At 39.9% G+C, this 18,491-nt stretch overlaps 1 protein-coding gene across 2 annotated transcripts in view; it reads left to right on the top strand.

Moving 5' to 3' along the window:
• The window catches only part of KIF16B (kinesin family member 16B), a 273,891-nt gene that overhangs the window by 193,023 nt on the left and 62,377 nt on the right, over positions 1-18,491 (top strand). For both annotated transcript variants that reach the window (XM_089691598.1, XM_089692251.1), the window contains exon 15: positions 43-180. In XM_089691598.1, the coding sequence (XP_089547724.1) occupies positions 43-180 (138 nt within the window). The remainder of the gene's footprint in view (positions 1-42; positions 181-18,491) is intronic.

Genomic DNA, 18,491 nt, shown 5'->3' on the forward strand with positions numbered 1-18,491 from the left:
ATTCCTGCAATAATCACATTAATCCATATCTTCAAATCACAGTTCTGCATGGACTCGATTTGGAAAGTGAACATTGTATCTTTGAAAATCTCAATGGCACAGTAACCTTAATTCCACTGAATGAAGCACAGTGCTCTGTAAATGGAATCCAGATTATAGAGCCTTCTCAGCTGAACCAAGGTAAAGCTAAAACATAGTTGTTTATTCCATTATTAACTATCTAGTTTTTTTTTCTTGATGAATTTATTTGTTCTGATTTGTTCAGAAAAGGCTTAGTGGTACCATGTATATGTGATTTAGAACCCGCAATCTCTATTACATATCCAAGTCCATTATACCTAATGGAGCAACCAAGCAACACATTATATAAGTATTTAATGCAGGCATATTGGTTTGATTTCCCTTACATGCTGTCATTGGCTTTTTGGTTTACCTCAACAAAAGAAGTAATTGACAGTGATTTTTAAATGGCCATTTAGAGTGGTGCCATATCTTTTCCCATATTTGTACTGATACAGTGAGGAACAGAGGTATTTGAACACCCTGCGATTTTGCAAGTTCTCCCACTTAGAAATCATGGAGGGGTCTGAAATTCACATTGTAGGTGCATTCCCACTCTGAGAGACAGAATTTTAAAAAAAAATTCAGGAAATCACATTGTATGATTTTTAAAGAATTTATTTGTCTTGCACTGCTGAACATAAGTAATTGAACACCTGAGAAAATCAGTGTTAATATTTGGTACAGAAACCTTTGTTTGCAATTACAGAGGTCAAACGTTTCCTGTAGTTCTTGACCAGGTTTGCACACACTGCAACAGGGATTTTGGCTCACTCCTCCACACAGATCTCCTCTAGATCTGTCAGGTTTCGGGGCTGTCACTGAGCAACATGGAATTTCATCTCCCTCCAAAGATGTTCTATTGCTCCAACAGTTGATCTATTTTTACCAAGCTGCTTGGCAATTGCCCATAGCCCTTTCCAGCCTTCTGGAGGTCCACAATTTTGTCTCTGGTGTCTTTTGACAGCTCTTTGGTCTTGCCCATGGTAGTAGTTGGCGTCTGACTGACTGTGGGGTGGACAGGTATCTTTAAAGAGCTCTGACAGGTGCTACGAAGTTAGATTAATGAGTGAAGTAGAGGTGGACTTTTTAAAGGCACAGCAATAGGTCTTTGAGAGCTAGAATTCTTGCTGTTTCTTGGGTGTTCAAATACTTATGTTCAGCAGTGCAAGACAAATAAATTCTTTAAAAATCATACAATGTGATTTCTTGAAATTTTTTTTAAATACTGTCTCTCAGAGTGGGAATGCACCTACAATGTGAATTTCAGACCCCTCCATGATTTCTAAGTGGGAGAACTTGCAAAATCGCAGGGTGTTCAAATACTTCTGTTCCTCATTGTATTTTAAGAAATGCTGCTTGAAGTATAGTTATAAACACAATTTTAAAAGTTTTTTTTTTTTTTTTTACCTTTCTCCCAATTTTTTTGCAGGCTTCCTTTTATTTAATGTGTACCTTTTCATCTTGCCAGTATTAGCTCTTCCTGTCCTATCCTGACAATGCTCACCTAATGTTAAGTAGTCCATAGATGACTCAATTTTCTTTCCTTCCTACATGGGTGGAAGGAAAGAAAATCGTTCAATTCCCCAATCGACACACTCAGTTGATGGGGGATTGCCTCCTGGAGTACTATTGTGTTCTTCTGGCGGGGGGTTTGGGGAGCCTTCCCAGACGGCAGAACATAGTGATTACTGCTAGCAGTTATAGCTGACAGCAGTAATCGTGTGTGAAAATCTGACATGCTGTCTGTACCCAAGTCAATTAATGGATCGACTTTGGTACAATCAGCCTGCTCATAGATGGATTGAATCTCAGCCAGTACCTGCTGAACTGGCCGAGATTTGATCCATCTGTGGCCGGCTTTAGTCCATACAGGAGCAGTGTTGTCACTCTAGAATGCGCATTGTCTCTACTGCTTACAGTGTGTATATGTGTTAGTTCTCTCTTTTTCTTTATATATATATATATATATATATATATATATATATATTACAAGTTGCCTATGTTGTTCTGTTATGCCTCTACAGGTTGAAATATCCACTATGCCAGAGGGAAATGTTTATAATTTTTGGCAGGGATGTTTGCTATCTACTTCAGTAGTTGGCAACTGAAATTCTGCCTAATTACAATGTTGGGTCTATATATAAATACTTTATTGTTAACTTTATTGTAGACAAACACAGACTATGTGGACAGTCACCACTGGCAGAACATCAAACATTTCCTTTGGGTATTTTGGATATGAAGAATACCTCTGGGATTATAACTGGAATGAAATATGATCTATAACATTATCTCTCTGCCTTCTTGTACAATATTTAATCGTAAACTTTGTTAGAAGTATGAATACATGCTCTTAGCTCATTACCCATAGTTTATGACTATAGGTAACCATAAGGACTTTTTTGTAAACTCATGCCATTGTTTCCATGCCATAAGCCGTTTCTACAAAATTCCTGAACTACTTAAGGTAGGTTGTAATTGTTGACACCAAAAACATATTTCCAAAGGATCACCAGGCTTTCTTAATGGTAAATTTTAAATGTGACTGTCTGGGAGTCACTACTTTATATCATCACAAGGAAGAAAGTATTGTGTACAGATGCCAAGTAGGGGCTCCTTCAGCCTGCGGAAAAACCTCTACAACTTTGTGGAAATATAGCTCCCAGCTGCCCTGTAGAGACTAGTACACACGATCAGAAAATCGTATGCAAAATACTGCTTTCGAAGCAATCAAACGATAATCTGATTGTTAGCACACATCTTTCATCCAAAATTATTTGAAGGGACAAGCACAAACATTTTTCGTGTACGATACCAGAACCTCTTCACTTTCGATAGGAGACTAGCATGCAAAAATAACAAAAACGGATGATCATTCGTCTGATATTCTCATTGTGTGTACAGGGCTTTAGACTTTGGAAGACATTCCAGACTGAGACTGTGGCCAAGATAATAGGAGTCAGAACTATGATACTGAAACGTATGATTAAGATGAGATACTGTGTGCACTCTTGAAGCTCAACTAAACCCTCTTAATTTATTCTCATAATGCAGTCAGGCAGCATATGCAGTAATAAATAAGCCTCTTTTTTACTTTTTCATTAGCCAGGTGCTGCAGCAAGGGTAAAAAGCTTTCCTGAGTTCCAGAACACCCTGCTGAACATTGCTCTAATCAACATCTTTCTTGCTTCCAGAATTGAGCTGTTGAGCAGAGCAGTGTTCAGGGGGTGTCCTGGAGAGCTGGGCCACTGCTTGTAAAAAGGAGTCATATTCATTACTGCATGTGGAGGCTGACTGCATTATAGTAATAGATTAAGATTGGGCTTTAAAGACCAAGTTCCTCTTATACACAATTTCTCAAATTACTCATATTTTCTGTATATTTTGGTAGCATTTATATTTCTGCACATCTCCACTGATTCTTCATATTGTGTCCAACCCATCTTGATTTCAAATGTTAGTAGTTACATGTGTATAAAAGAGCTTTTATGTAATCTCCCTAATTTGACTTTTACGTGTAGCCACCACCTGCATAACACTAGAATCAGAGAGTTTGGGGATGGTTTAAAAAAGTAATAGGGGCTGCTCACTTTTCATAGCAAATGTTCACATTGTAAAATGAATGTGCAATTTGCAAAGTGAATCTTCATTTAGCTGTATGAATGAAGTGAAACTCTGTTCACTTCAATTGTCCAATCATGTACAAGTAAAATACAGTTTTTTTTTCCTTTGCAAATGATTGGGTATTCAAAGTGAAAATGGTTTCACCTTTACTGTATATTAAGCTAAGTGAAGAATAATTTGGCAAGAAGTACGTAAAAATACTCTATCTTTTAGGAAATCAACGCCAGTTTTGTAGATGCAGAATCATATAACGAATTAGCTTGAGAAAGAAGAAAAGCAAACTCTAACCACCAGGCTTTTCAAATTACAAAAACACATCCTGGGGTTTGTTCATTAAAAAATATTGAATATAAAATAGTGTGTATTCCAGATATAAAATATACACTATATTGCCAAAAGTATTGGAACATCTCACCAAATCATTGGATTCAGGTGTTCCAATCACCTCCATGGCCACAGGTGTATAAAATCAAGCACCTAGGCATGCAGACTGCTTCTACAAACATTTGTGAAAGAATGGGTCACTCTCAGGAGCTCAGTGAATTCATACATGATACCATGAGAGGTTGCCACCTGCGCAATAAGTCCATTGGTGAAATTTACTTGCTATTAAATTTTCCACAGTCAACTGTTAGTGGTATTATAACAAAGTGGAAACAACTGGGAACAATAGCAACTCAGCCACAAAAAATGACAGAGTGGGGTCAGCGCATAGTGCGCAGAAGTCACCAACTGTCTGCAGAGTCATTAGCTAAAGACCTCCAAACTTCATTTGTCCTTCATATTACTACAACAACAGTGCGTAGAGAGCTTTATGGAATGGAAAGTCCCATGCAAAGCATTGGATTCAGTAGCGTAAAGCACACCCCTACTGGATTCTAGAGCATTGGAGACATTTTCTCTGGAGTGATGAATCACACTTCTCTGTCTGGCAATCTGATTAATGTGTCTGGGTTTGGCATTTGCCAGGAGAACAGTATTTGCCTGACTGCATTGTGCCAAGTGTAAAGTTTGGTGGAGGGGGGGGGGGTTATGGTGTAGGGTTGATTTTCAGGGGTTGGGCTTGGCCCCTTAATTCCAGTGAAGGGAACTCTTAAAGCCTCTGCATACCAAGATATTTTGGACAATTTCATGCTCCCAACTTTCTGGGAACAGTTTGGGGATGGCCCCTTCCTGTTCCAACATGACTGCGCACCAGTGCACAAAGCAAAGTCCAAAAAGACATAGATGAGCGAGTTTGGGGTATAGGAACTTGACTGGCCTGCACCGAGTCCTGACCTCAACCCGATAGAACACCTTTCGGATAAATTGGAGCAGAGACTGCGAGCCAGGCCTTCTCGTCCGACTCCAGTTGAATCCAGTTTTGTACGCATTTAAGCATATTAAATGTATTTACCATAAAACCTTTTCTGTGATGTAAAAAAATGAGACAAAGATAAATAATTTAAGACCTTTTCTACCTTTAATGTGACCTATAAACTGTACAACTTAATTGAAAAACAAACTGAAATCTTTTTTTTTTTTTTGGGGGGGGGGTAGTAAACATAAAAAGCTAAAATAATGTGGTTGCATAAGTGTGCACACCCTGTTATAACTGGCGATGTAGCTGTGTTCAGAATTAAGCAATCACATACAAAATCATGTTAAATAGGAGTCAGTACACACCTGCCATCATTTAATGTGCCTCTGATTAACCCCAAATAAAGTTCAGCTGTTCTAGTGGGTCTTTCTTGACATTTTCTTAGTCGCATCCTAAAGCAAAAGCCATGATCCGCAGAGAGCTTCCAAAGCGTCAGAGGGATCTCATTGTTAAAAAGTATCAGTCAGGAGAAGGGTACAAACGAATTTCCAAGGCATTAGATATACCATGGAACACAGTGAAGACAGTCATCATCAAGTGGAGAAAATATGGCGCAACAGTGACATTACCAAGAACTGGACGTCCCTCCAAAATTGATGAAAAGACCAGAAGAAAACTGGTCTGGGAGGCTGCCAAGATTCCTACAACAACATTAAAAGAGCTGCAAGAATATCTGGCAAGTACTGGCTGTGTGGTACATGTGACAACAATCTCCCGTAGCCTTCATATGCATGGGCTATGGGTTAGAGTGGCACTACGGAAAAACATCCAAGCCCGGGTAAATTTTGCAAAAACACATCTGAAGTCTCCCAAAAGCATGTGGGAAAATGTGTTATGGTGTGATGAAACCAAGGTTGAACTTTTTGTCCATAATTCCAAAAGATATATGTTTGGTGCAAAAACAACACTGCACATCCCCAAAAGAACACTATACCCACAGTGAAGCATGGTGGTGGCAGCATCATGCTTTGGGGCTGTTTTTCTTCAGCTGGAACTCGGGCCTTAGTCAAGTTAGAGGGAATTATGAACAGTTCCAAATACCAGTCAATATTGGCACAAAACCTTCAGGCTTCTGCTAGAAAGCTGGACATGAAGAGGAACTTCATCTTTCAGCATGACAACGACCCAAAGCATACATCCAAATCAACAAAGGAATGGCTTCACCAGAAGAAGATTAAAGTTTTAGAATGGTACAGCCAGAGCCCAGACCTGAATCCGATCGAAAATCTGTGGAGTGATCTGAAGAGGGCTGTGCACAGGATATGCCCTCGCAATCTGACAGATTTTGAGTGTTTTAGCAAGGAAGAGTGGGCAGATATTGTAATGTCAAGATGTGCCATGCTGATAGACTCATACCCAAAAAGACTGAGTGATGGAATCAAATTAAAAGGTGCTTCAACAGGTATTAGGTTAAGGGTGTGCATACTAATGCAACCATATTATTTTAGTTTGAAACCTTTTAGATGGAGAGAAGTAAAAATAAAAGTTTGTTGTTCAACTGAGTTGTACAGTTTATAGGTTACATTAAAGGTGGAAAAAGTTCTGAAATGATTTATCTTTGTCTAATTTTTTTTACACAGAAACCTTATATTTTAACAGGAGCGCACATCCTTATGAAAATATGGAAATATAGCCTAGATCTTTACCTGCTAGCTACAAGTGGTAAATATAATATCATATGCAGTTTGTCACATTTACCTGACTACTAAGAAAATAAACCTTTTTCTATCTTTGAACATAATAAGTAAAGAAAAATATGCAAAAAACACTTTTTTAAAAGAGTTGTACAGAATTCTGCAAGCAATATTATTGTTGAAATTGAGTATAATCATACTACTTGGTTGTAAAAAGAAGTTACTGAGCTGATGACTCTGGAAGTAACTGTAAGATAATCTTTTGTGAAGCATGAATATTTTAAAGAGTTTTCGTAGTTTTAGTTCTTTTATAGCTTTTTGTCTATAAAATGTATTTAAATTGAAATGCCAAAACAAGTACATTTTTTATGATTTACGTATACATTTATATTTTTTAGCATTTTTTTTCTAGGATAAAATGTAGAGTTCAACATTTTTATTGCATAATTTTATAGTTTCAAACAAGAGCTGCAGGTACGATGGTTTCATTTTCCCACCTCTGTTGAATTAGGTGTGCTGGTAATGACAGGCACAGTGCGGGAAGGCTGCGGTCCACGCTTGTCTTCATACTGCCGACTTCTTCACTGCATTAATTATTTATGCTTCAGTGACTTCTAAACTTGATGCTTGTCAAAGTGTTTTGCAGTAGTTCCACAGACTGAAGATGGAGTACATCTACATCTCTAGAGCTAAATATTCATCTTGTTACAGAACGCTGGCAGTATGAAGAAGATTAGCTTTTACTGCTTAGATATAGTCGACGAGTCATGTAACCTATACATAGTTATGACGGAATTTTTGTAATTATGATAGGGAAGACATGGATGAATGCTTGGAGTCAGTAGGGTACACCAAAAACATACCATTAGTAGCTAATTTTGCCATTCTTTTCTGTTCGGTAGAAAAACCAGCAAATTTCAGCCCCATTACATATAAGGTGTAGGAGAACCTTTATTAATGAAGTCATGACTGAGACCCATTTTAATTGTTAATATAAAAAAACCTGGATACAAATCTAGAATCCTACACAGAAAGCATAAGAAGAAAGTTGTTCTTCCACGTAATGCGCTGAAGTGTCCTTATGATCAGCTTCACAGAACACTGACATATTATATGTCCTCTCCCCATGTTGGTTGATCTACAGCGCTCTCTGGGATCATGCACAAGGAGATGCACAAGCTTCACAAAATAAGGGATCAACAACAGACACTGAAAAACACTTTACTAAACTGAAAAAATAAATAAAATGCATTCATATTAACCACTTGAACTCCAGAAGGTTGTACCTCCTTCATGACCAGACAATTTTTTGCTATTTAGCACTGCGCTACTTTAGTAATTGTGCGGCAATGCTGTACCCAAATGCAATTTGAACAACTAGGGCTTTATTTTGGTGATATTTTATCACCCTGGATTTTTAAAATTTTTATTATATAAATGACTGAAAATTTTGAAAAAAAAAACTATATTTTTTTACTTCTATAAAAGCTATCCGATTTAAAAAAAAAAAAAAAAAAAAGATAATTTTTCTTCATAAATTTAGGCCAAAATATATTCTGCTACATCTCTTTGGTAAAAAAAAAAATCTCAATAAATGTATATTAATTGGTTTGTGTTAAAGTTACAGCATCTACAAACTGTGGTATAGGTACAAAAATTTTATGTTGACGTTGACCAGGGACTTATAGTGGGACTGTGATAGTGCAGCGGGCAATCTGACACTAACTGAAATGGTGGAAAGTTAAGTGATACCGACATCACCAGTGACACTAATACAGTGATTATTGATAATTCTATACATTGTCACTGTACTAATGACACTGGCTGGGAAGGGGTCAAAATCTCAGGGTAATCAATGGGTTAAGTGTGTGCCTAACAAGTGTTAATGCGTGTATTACAGTACGCGCTGCTTTTTATTAAAAATATTTGTTCCTTCTCCCTACTGTGCATTCCCTCTGTATAGAGCCCTGTGTTGTTTTTTATTGGCCGGAACCTGCTGACAAAATCCAGCTGTGTCTAATCACAGCGGGAGTCAATGGGGGCACACGCCTTGAACCCGGAAGAAGACAGCGACATACAGGTACATCGCTGTGCTGTAGGAGCCACCCGTCCACAGTACAATGCGGGCAGGCAATCCTAAAATTGGTTAAACATCCAATGTAGATCACAGAAGAATCCTTGCTAGAGATACAAGGCTTGCCCTCCTTTCTCACATCCCCAAGTGCTGGTAGACTTGGGGACAAGCACCTCAAATGTGCTTCATCATGGCAACCCAGGAAGCTTGATTGAGGAGTGGCCAGTAATCCTACATACGCTGAGCCCTGGTTCACATATGTACGTTCCTGCGGTCTGCGTTTTGCACGGGCACAAGACCCCATTCATTTGAATGGACTGCCGTGCCCCAGGACACACAGGGGAAAAGTCCCTGTACTTCTTCTGAAAATGCAGCCTGCACGGGAACCTCGGTTCCCAGTACGGTTGCGATTTCCAGTGCGGGCAGCGTGCCATTAGAATTAATGGAACCCGCCCGTGGGTCCGCATTCTTCTGTGGGGGGGGTACGGCTGCACGGATTTTTGTGTGGATCCACAGCGGCACCACCCGCACATATGTCAATCAAGCCTAACAGTACTCTGTGAGTTCTGCTGCGGAGCAGTCCCCAGCTGGGAGTGCATATGTTCCTTTCCCCAGTCGGCCTGCACAGCTTGCAGCGAGAGAGAGAGACTGTTATGAAACACGCTGTATCCCTGGCCAGGATTCTTCTGTATACAAAGAAAGCAGGGGGCACACCGGCCTAGTCCATTATCGTAAAAAACATTTATTGATATGATAAAAATAGGTATTGTACTCACAATTGACATGCATGTCAAAGGCACATCACAAAGAACAGCACTGTCCAATCCACACTACATGTAAATCCGCAATGGGAACCCTGGACTTCCAACAGACTAACGTGTTTGAAAGGCTTATGCAGGCCATAGATGGGTCGAAAATCGGCCGATTTTTCGGCCGAAAATAAAATTGGCCGATTTTCGGATCGTTAGTGGGCGATTTGGTCGGCCGTTTTTCGGTATTTTGGCCGTTTTTTTTTTTCGGTAAAGTTGGAAAAAAATCGGCCGATTTTGCCGATCGGCCGATTTTCGCGGCAATTAGTGGGCAAATCGGCTGATTTTTTTACCGATAAAAAATCTGCGCATGAGCAGTGACCTGCAAGAAGAAGACAAAAAGAAGAAGAGGAAGACGATGAAGAAGAGGAAGAAGAAGAGGAAGACGATGAAGAAGAGGATGAAGAAGAAGAAGAGGATGAGGATGAAGAGGATGAGGAAGAAGAAGAGGATGAGGATGAAGAAGAGGATGAAGAAGAAGAGGATGAAGAAGAAGAAGAGGATGAGGATGAAGAAGAGGATGAAGAAGAGGGTGAGGATGAAGAAGAGGATGAGGATGAAGAAGAGGATGAGGATGAGGATGAAGAAGAGGATGAGGATGAAGAAGAAGAGGATGAGGATGAAGAAGAGGATGAAGAAGAAGAGGAGGAGGATGAAGAAGAGGATGAGGATGAAGAAGAGGATGAGGATGAAGAAGAAGAGGATGATGAAGAGGAGGATGAAGAAGAGGATGATGAAGAAGAAGAAGAGGATGAGGATGATGAAGAAGAAGAGGATGAGGATGATGATGAAGAAGAGGATGAGGAAGAAGAAGAAGAAGAGGATGAAGAAGAAGAAGAAGAGGATGAGGATGAAGAAGAAGAAGAAGTAGGATGAAAATAAGAAGAATTCCAGTCCAGCAAAAAGTGTCTCTGCAGAGAGCTCCGCTATTTCTGACAGTTCTCTGACAGTTCCTTGACATTTACAGCGGTTGAAACATTGTATCTATTTGTTTCCGAATAAAAACATCTGTATCCTAAATGGAAACAAATAGATACATTGTTGCAACTTCTATAAATGTCAAGGAACTGTCAGAGAACTGTCAAAGAAATAGCAGAGCTCTCTGCAGGGACACTTTTTGCCGGCTCTAGACGGGTAGAAAATCGGCCGATTTTTTTTTTTTTTACCATTGATGGTAACGTCGGCCACTTGAACAACCGACTTTTCGTTTTTTAAAAGAAAAATCTGCAGTTTTTCTCCCCATCTATGGCCTGCATAAGCCTCTTCCTCAGAGCCCTCTTCTGTGATCTATGAAGGATGATTAAAGGCACACACCTGATCTGGTTAATGTGAGTGCATTTGATTTTTTTTTTTTGTTCAGTTTAATAACATGTTTTACTATGGTAGTTGTATGCTTCCCTTTGTTCCCTTATGTTACAAATCTAGAAGCTGCTATTGCTGACTTGGTTTCACATTTCAGGGATGTCATTTTCATCCTTGTTCCAATACCTGGTGAGTCACTGACCCGGAACAAGCCTGTATATATCAGGTGCTAGGATACCCAAATATACCCATGCTTATTTCAGGTCAGTGTAAAAGTGGCTTCTACAGACTATTAAAGTGTATTAATGACTACGTGAAAACCAAGGGGGTTTTTTTTTTTTTTTTTGTAGCATAACACAGTATACCCAGGTTGATCGGTAAATGCAAAAGGAAAAATATACCGTATATGATAAACATGATACATACACCATTTTTACTAGTTAAAGTGTTACTAAAACCACAACAGTAAAATCAGTCAGTAAATGCAGTAAAGCGTGCTTGTTATGCTCACTGTGGAACCTAAGGAGTTAATCCTCTGCATAGTGTGAAAATGCTGTTTGATCCTGTCTTCTCTGATCCTCCCCTTTCCAGTGTCCCCCTCTTACCTCCTGATAAGACATATGGTGTGGAGATACTCTGCCCATGCTCAGTTTGGTGTCTATTACTAGAGAGATTTTTTTTTTTTTTTTGGGAGAGTGCATGTGATCAGCACAGGGCCAATCCGCACTGTCCAGACAGAGGTCAGGGGTTCTGCATCCTCCTAGGGCACAAAGAAAACTCCTCCTACAAGCTTTAACATATTTAAATACACACTTTGCATTGCAATAAATAGAATGTCAGTAGCAGAAATGGTCATTGTCCTTGTTGCAGCTTGCTCACTGTAATGGCTCATTCTGGCACCTATCTTCCATCAAGAAGACCAGGGCAAGCATCCACATGAGGTCATTGAGTACAAGGGGAACAAACCTTTCCAAATTGTAACATTGTTTCACTGGAGTTAGACGTTTTTGAATTAGATCAAGGGTCTCCAAACTTTTCAAAGGGCCAGTTTATGGTCCTTCAGACTTTGAGGGACAGAGTGTGGCCAATGGGGGTAGAAAATGTTTCGGGTCCAGCATCAGTGAGAATAATTATGGTCTCAGGGATGGTGGCCAGTAGGAGGAAGAGTAGTGCCCTATCATTGATATTAGTGGGAGGAATAGTACCACATAAGTGTTATCAGTGGAATAGTGCTCCATTGTTGATGTCAGTGGGAGCAATACTGCTTCACATCATTGGGAGGAATAGTGACTCAAGGGCTGGATAAAGGCTAGCAAGGGGCCTCATCCGGTCCTTGGGACGCAGTTTCGAGGCCCCTGATTAGTAGTTGGCTGCTAGTGCTGAGATTTTTTTTTTTTTTTAGTAAGTATCAATTTATTTCATTGCTAGGCTTATTAAATTATAAAGAACGCTTTCATGTAAGCGAGAAGAAAATACCTTGTGAGTGAAATGAGCTATAGTACATAACACAGCCATTATGCTTAACCTTCCGCCTAGTACATCACTTTACCATCTGTTTTGTTATGATTATTAACACACTGTTCTCAGACTGCTGAGGTGATCAAAGTTACATGAAAATATTAAACTACGTGTGATGATTTTCACTGAAAGAGCTAATGAATAGTTCTAGAAACTTTAATGGAAGGTTAATAATCAGGTTATTCCCCCTCCCGTAGGGACATATATAATTGTTCTAGTCCAGTGGCAATCATAAATTAATTTGTAATGCTGATACTGGCCTTGCAGTCATTTTTCTATCTCGTTAGTCTTTTTATGATGACATATAGCTGAACCAAAGAGCCCACAGTGATGGAATATTGGAAGATGTAGGTTTTGTAAGTGGACCTCAGTCGACTTTGAGACACCCAGCTGGTGGACGGCTGATTAAAGGAACTGAAGCGGAAAGCTTCATGATCTGGAAGATCAACAGGTTTGGATGAACATAGAAGGAGACTAAGATGATTTTCTACAAAGGTGAAAAAAAATGAAACTCTTTTACTTCGGTTGACTTATTTTGTCAAATTGGTGTACTTTCTTAGAAGTTTTCCTTAAAAGTTTTAAATATATTACTTTATATTCACTGTACAGTTCAGGTTAAGATGTAGGATGGAAGGCTGTAATGATCAGACTTTGCCATCTGCCAGTCGTTACTACTGCAGCTCATGTCTGCTGCCCTGCCCTTTTTTGTCCATTTTGACATGCCCTGCATGCCCACACTCGCACACACTGAGAAATGCATTATCATTTTAAAGTGTTACTAAACCCACAACAGTAAAATCAGTCTGTATATGCAGTAAAGCATGCTTGTCATACTCACTGTGGAATCTAAGGGGCTAAGGGATCTTCTCTGACCCCCCCCCCCCTTCTTCTACTGTCCCTAATCCATCTGCTGATAGAACAGAGCCTTGGGGGCAAGCTGCACATGCTCAGTTTGGTATGTGTTGTTAGAGAGGTTTTTTTTCTTGGGAGAGTGCATGTGTTCAGCTCCGGGCCAATCATTGCTGTCCAGACAGAGGGTCGGGTTATGCAGCCTCATAGGACAATCAGGGGAGAATGAAAATTCCTCCTACAAGCTTTAGCGTGCTATGCTTGACACTGATAGAAGTCACAAGACTGCTCTAACTGCTGATGAGAAAATGTATTTAGCAGTTTATATTTACTAAAATAGTTGCATTTCTATGTTGCGTGTACTGTGGGAGACCAGATATAGTGAATGCAGGTTCCTGGGTTTAGTAACACTTTAAGGGCTCATTCAGATGGGTGCTGAGACTTGTTCTCAGTGCTGAGCTATTTTCGGTTGCATGTGCATCCACCTTGGAGCTGTGTGCAGGCAGCCTATAGAAGTGGATGCAAATGTAATCGCTGCATTGACACAGTCGCATGTCAGTCCCAGGTGCAGATGCACACATCCGAATGCACAGTGTCTGTGTTCAGGTGCGCACTCCTGTTCGTATGTCAGATTTTGACATGCAACTGTGCCCATGCAGCTGCTTCATCTGCATCCATTTCTATGAGTCTCCTGTATGCAGCTCTGAGGTGGATGCACAGTCTGTTAAAAGTGGAGGTCAGTTCTCAGCAACTATGTGAATGAGCCCTTTGCCTAATCATCTGCTTCCTAAGCTGGCCACACACAGATACTTTTTTTTTTTTAGTTTGTGGGCTGAAAGAAATTTTAAACATATTCTTTGATCTACGCTAAATGGCACAGATGAATGAATCTCCCCTGCCAGCCTCTGTATTCTGGCAGCTGATGCCCCTGGCTGGCAGAATACCTGCACAGTACCTGCTGTTGAGTGGATACTGTCATTATTCAGCTTAGAATTTTCCTGCTCAGCTCCTTCAATCCCCAGATGGAAGTCTATCATCCGGGAATTGCTAGCAAGGTCAACCACATATCGAATTTCTAAAATAACAAAAAAAAAACTCCATACTTAGTGAAAACATTAGGTAAATTGGGGTACATTGCACACAAAACATCCAAATACTGAACACAAAACTATAAAAAAAAATGATGCGCTATCCCTTTAAAACTGAACACATACAAGTGAATGAATGAAACACATGCAAATGTAAATACAGTAAATCAAAGTGAAATAAATATATAGGTCAAGTCCCTAAACACAAAAATAGAGAGTCCAGTATAGAGGTGTTCTGAGCCAAAAGAATCCTGTGAATGTTATACAGCCAACTGCTCTTGCCCACACCGCCAGGTGCACACAATGCTTACCGGACTCACACACATCTATGTTATCGGAGGTCAAAAGTGCTCTGTAATGCACAAGCATCCAAGTTGCTTACTTTGGCTGCAATAGGAAGAAGGGTCAGCCGCACACCGGAGGATAGATGAATATAGTGTGTATTTATTGATCCATAGGACACACAAACCACCAGGACATGAATAAAGGACCTGTTAACGCGTTTCACACGATCTGGTGCTTAATCATGATTAACCTCCCTAGCGGTCTGATTATGTCAGTATTTCTGTGCTCAAAGTGGTAGGTACATTTTTTTGCATGGCAATATGTATTTTTTTTATTGTAGGCCTGTAATTTTTAGGAATAACTCACTGAAATCTGTCTGAACAAGAGTCTAGTAAACATCCCGGGTATGTTAAAATTTGAAACACGAAATCATAAATTATAATGTAATAATCATAAAAAATAATATAATAATAAATTTAATTCAATAATATAATCAAACCAAAAACACTGAAATTTGAAATATAGCGCCAAGTTCGCACATCACTGATCAAAGTCGCAAAATCGTTTTCAGTGTCTGATGATGAATTTCCCCACGAATCATTATCACTCAATTCTGCAAGTGGTTCTAATTTACTATCGCTGTTCTCTAGCTGATCTAAAACCGCTTTTGACCTAAAGGGACGCTTTTTGGACACCATGGACTTTTCTCAGTTTCCAGGCAGAAAGAACAGTAAATATGCAGGCAGGGCACAGGACAAAGCACTAGGGACAAAATGTATGTGAAATGGTTTGATACAGTAATGTTTTACTATGTGATTTTAGTGTATTTAGTGAATGTCACTTTTCCACATTTTTACATTTCCCGCCGTTCCGTCCCCCGTACGTCCCGACGTCGCAGGAAATGGAACCCGGAAGACAGATGCCGGCATCGGCCGGAGGACATTGCCGGGGACACTGCAGGAGGGACATCGTGGGAGCGAAGGACAAGGTAAGTGAAGAAGAGATCCCGGATCAGTGCTGCAAGGTATTCCCGAGTGTAGATCAGGGTTACCGCTTGTGGTGCTGAAACTTTACCCCGAGCTACACTCGGGAATACCGCCAGGGAGGTTAAGCATGAGATCGTGTGAAACGCATTAACAGGTCCTGTATTCATATCCTGGTGGTTTGTGTGTCCTATGGATCAATAAATACACACTATATTCATCTATCCTCCGGTGTGCAGCTGACCCTTCTTCCTGTTGCATCGTGTGTGGTGGAGAGCCATAGCCTGCACCTGTTGTGGATTGGTCTGGATTGTTTCCCTGAGCGGTATACCTTTGTTCTTTGCTTACTCTGGCTGTAAGATGTGCTCAACAAATTACCAACTCATTCCACAGTGCCACATGAACAGAAAGAATAAAAAAGGCCCAAATAATGCAGCGCTGCCAAGTATAATTTATTCAAAATGCCGACAGATACAGAAGTTAAGAGAGACCATCACTGAAAGCACCACTGCACTTGGCTGGTGAGCATGATGATGTCACCGCTCGCTGTGTGTAATGCGTTTCATTGTATAGACCACATCAGAGGATTGTCAGGGAGGGTGTCATCTGATTTACCAGGAATCACATGAAATTCAAAACATGTATGGCCAGCTTTACCTTTCTGTGTAAAAAAAAAAAAAAAAAAAAAAAAATGAAGGGCCATCCAGTTTATTTTGTGCGTTGCTATATCATGTTGTTGCTTAGAAGACTACCTCCATTCATATTTAGGTCTGTAATGTTGACAGCAAATGGCTACTCATCCATGTTTAGGCAACCCTCCAGTTGCAGTAACTCCAAAGATATAAATAATTTGGCTAGGGTTGATAGGTATATTGATTTTAATTAACATTTTGTGTATTTCTTACAATTATTGCTTCAGTCACTGCTACTGAAATAAAAAAAAACTGTGAAAATATGTATAAGGCAAGGTAAATGATCATTCTGTCTTTGTTCCCTTTTTCTTAGGTGATGCATGTTAGCTCTGGGGTACATACATTATCTTTACCTGAGAGTGTGTGTATATTCTTGTGTATGCTCTTTTTCATTTAGCCTGGAAGTTGTTCTGTGTGGCATTTTTCCTTAATGACTTGTGTGTCTTGTGGTGTTTTCCCCTGTGACTGTCAACATTCTATGTGACTTTTGTGGATGTGATGGATGTGTGTTGCATGTTTTCCCTTCTTTGATGGATATTCCTAGTATTTTCCCCTTGCCAGTATGTGTTTTTTTGGATTATCATACCTGGATGAATACTGTGTGTGGCATTTTGCTTGTAACAAATATTATGTGTGAGAATTCGTCTGTGGCTATAATGAATGGGGGTAGACTGGTACGTGATAAAGCAACCTGAAACACATCACTGTGTTTCATGTGTTGTAATTGTTATGTAGTTTTCTTTGGGTGGGTTTTACACACATTTTACATGTTACCATTGATCCCTATGGAAGGAGCGTTTTGCTGGAAACCCCACCAAAAGATGTAACAGGAAGGATTTTACCAGATACCAGTAAAATGCAGTGATGTGAATATATCTTTATTGGATTGCTGGAGATTGATTACTCTGTGTCATCAATATGTAATTTATTACCAAATGCCTAGTAGGAAGATACTGAATTGTATTAGGCAGCCCATACATAAAAATGCAGGTTGAATAAAAAAAAATACTTGAACCCCTCATCCACACACTCGATGTAGATGTGGAATCCTCCCTCTGATCTTTCATATTCTGATAGTGGGGCAGCTTTTCCAGTGTCAGAATACACAGGTCAGTATTGCAGGCTATAGCCTAGAGTGCTGATCAAGCGGGAAAAGCCTGACAGGGCAGGTGTACAGAAGGTAATTAGTAAATTGCATTCTGTACAACCACAGTACTCATACACAGATTGAAATTCGGCTGGTCCCTGCTGAAACAGCCAGGTTTTATACCATGTATTCCCAGCTTTAGTCTATAGACTAGACCAGACCTTTATTGTACTGGTAGAAATAATTCACTCCATATAGATATTATAGGATGAGAGCCAGTCTTTAGCGCAGCTTTTCTCAACCATTTTATCCTGGAGGGACTTTTGAAACAATTTTCAGGTCTCAGGGAGCAACTTGGACCCTAGGGAAAACCCATTCATTGAGGGTCAGTGGTGGTCATAGTGCCACCCTTACAGGCGACCAAAAAGTTCATTGGTTTTATGAAAATTTTTTGTGGAAATTTGCAGGTTTCATTAACTGCAAGGTCATGTAGCAACCTGTGGAGTAACCCTAGAGTTTCATTGAACCCTGGTTGAGAATGGTTGCTTTAAGGGGGGGTACATAGAGTTCTTTCATATATTTTCTCTGATAATGTTGTGTTTCTCAGCCTAAAGTATAACTAAAGGCAAAACCTTTTTTTTTTTTTTTAGTTTTGGCTGGACTACAAAGGGATTATTACACCTGTCAGGTTTTATGCTGTCTATTCCCCTGTTAGGCCAGGTTCACATCTATGCATTGGTTGCGTGTGTGGGAATCACAGTAAATTCCTGCACCTGCAACCTCCCGCAGTCAAAACCTGCTGCTGTTTGAAAGTGCGCAGAGCTGGCATTCATCTAAGAGCACAGCGTGTTTGCAGATGTGGGAACCACAGGGAAATTGCATGGTGCAAAAGCACTATGCGATTTCCCGCCCGCTGCATTTTTTGAATGGTGCAGGAACCTTTTTCCTGATGGCTTGCGTGCCTATGTAAATGTGCACTGAAAACCCACACAGATATAAACCAGGCCTTAGGGAGATATATCCTCTTCATTTGTCCTGTTTACTGTTATCACCAGTGAAGATGAAGGAAAATCCCAAATTTTGAGTAGTCATCAGACCAGGAATAGAGGGGAAAATTTCAGAT

The sequence above is a fragment of the Staurois parvus genome, unplaced genomic scaffold, assembly GCF_062004578.1.
Source record: "Staurois parvus isolate SC_StPar_1 unplaced genomic scaffold, SC_StPar_1.0 ptg000001l, whole genome shotgun sequence".
In the NCBI taxonomy this organism is placed as follows: domain Eukaryota; kingdom Metazoa; phylum Chordata; class Amphibia; order Anura; family Ranidae; genus Staurois; species Staurois parvus.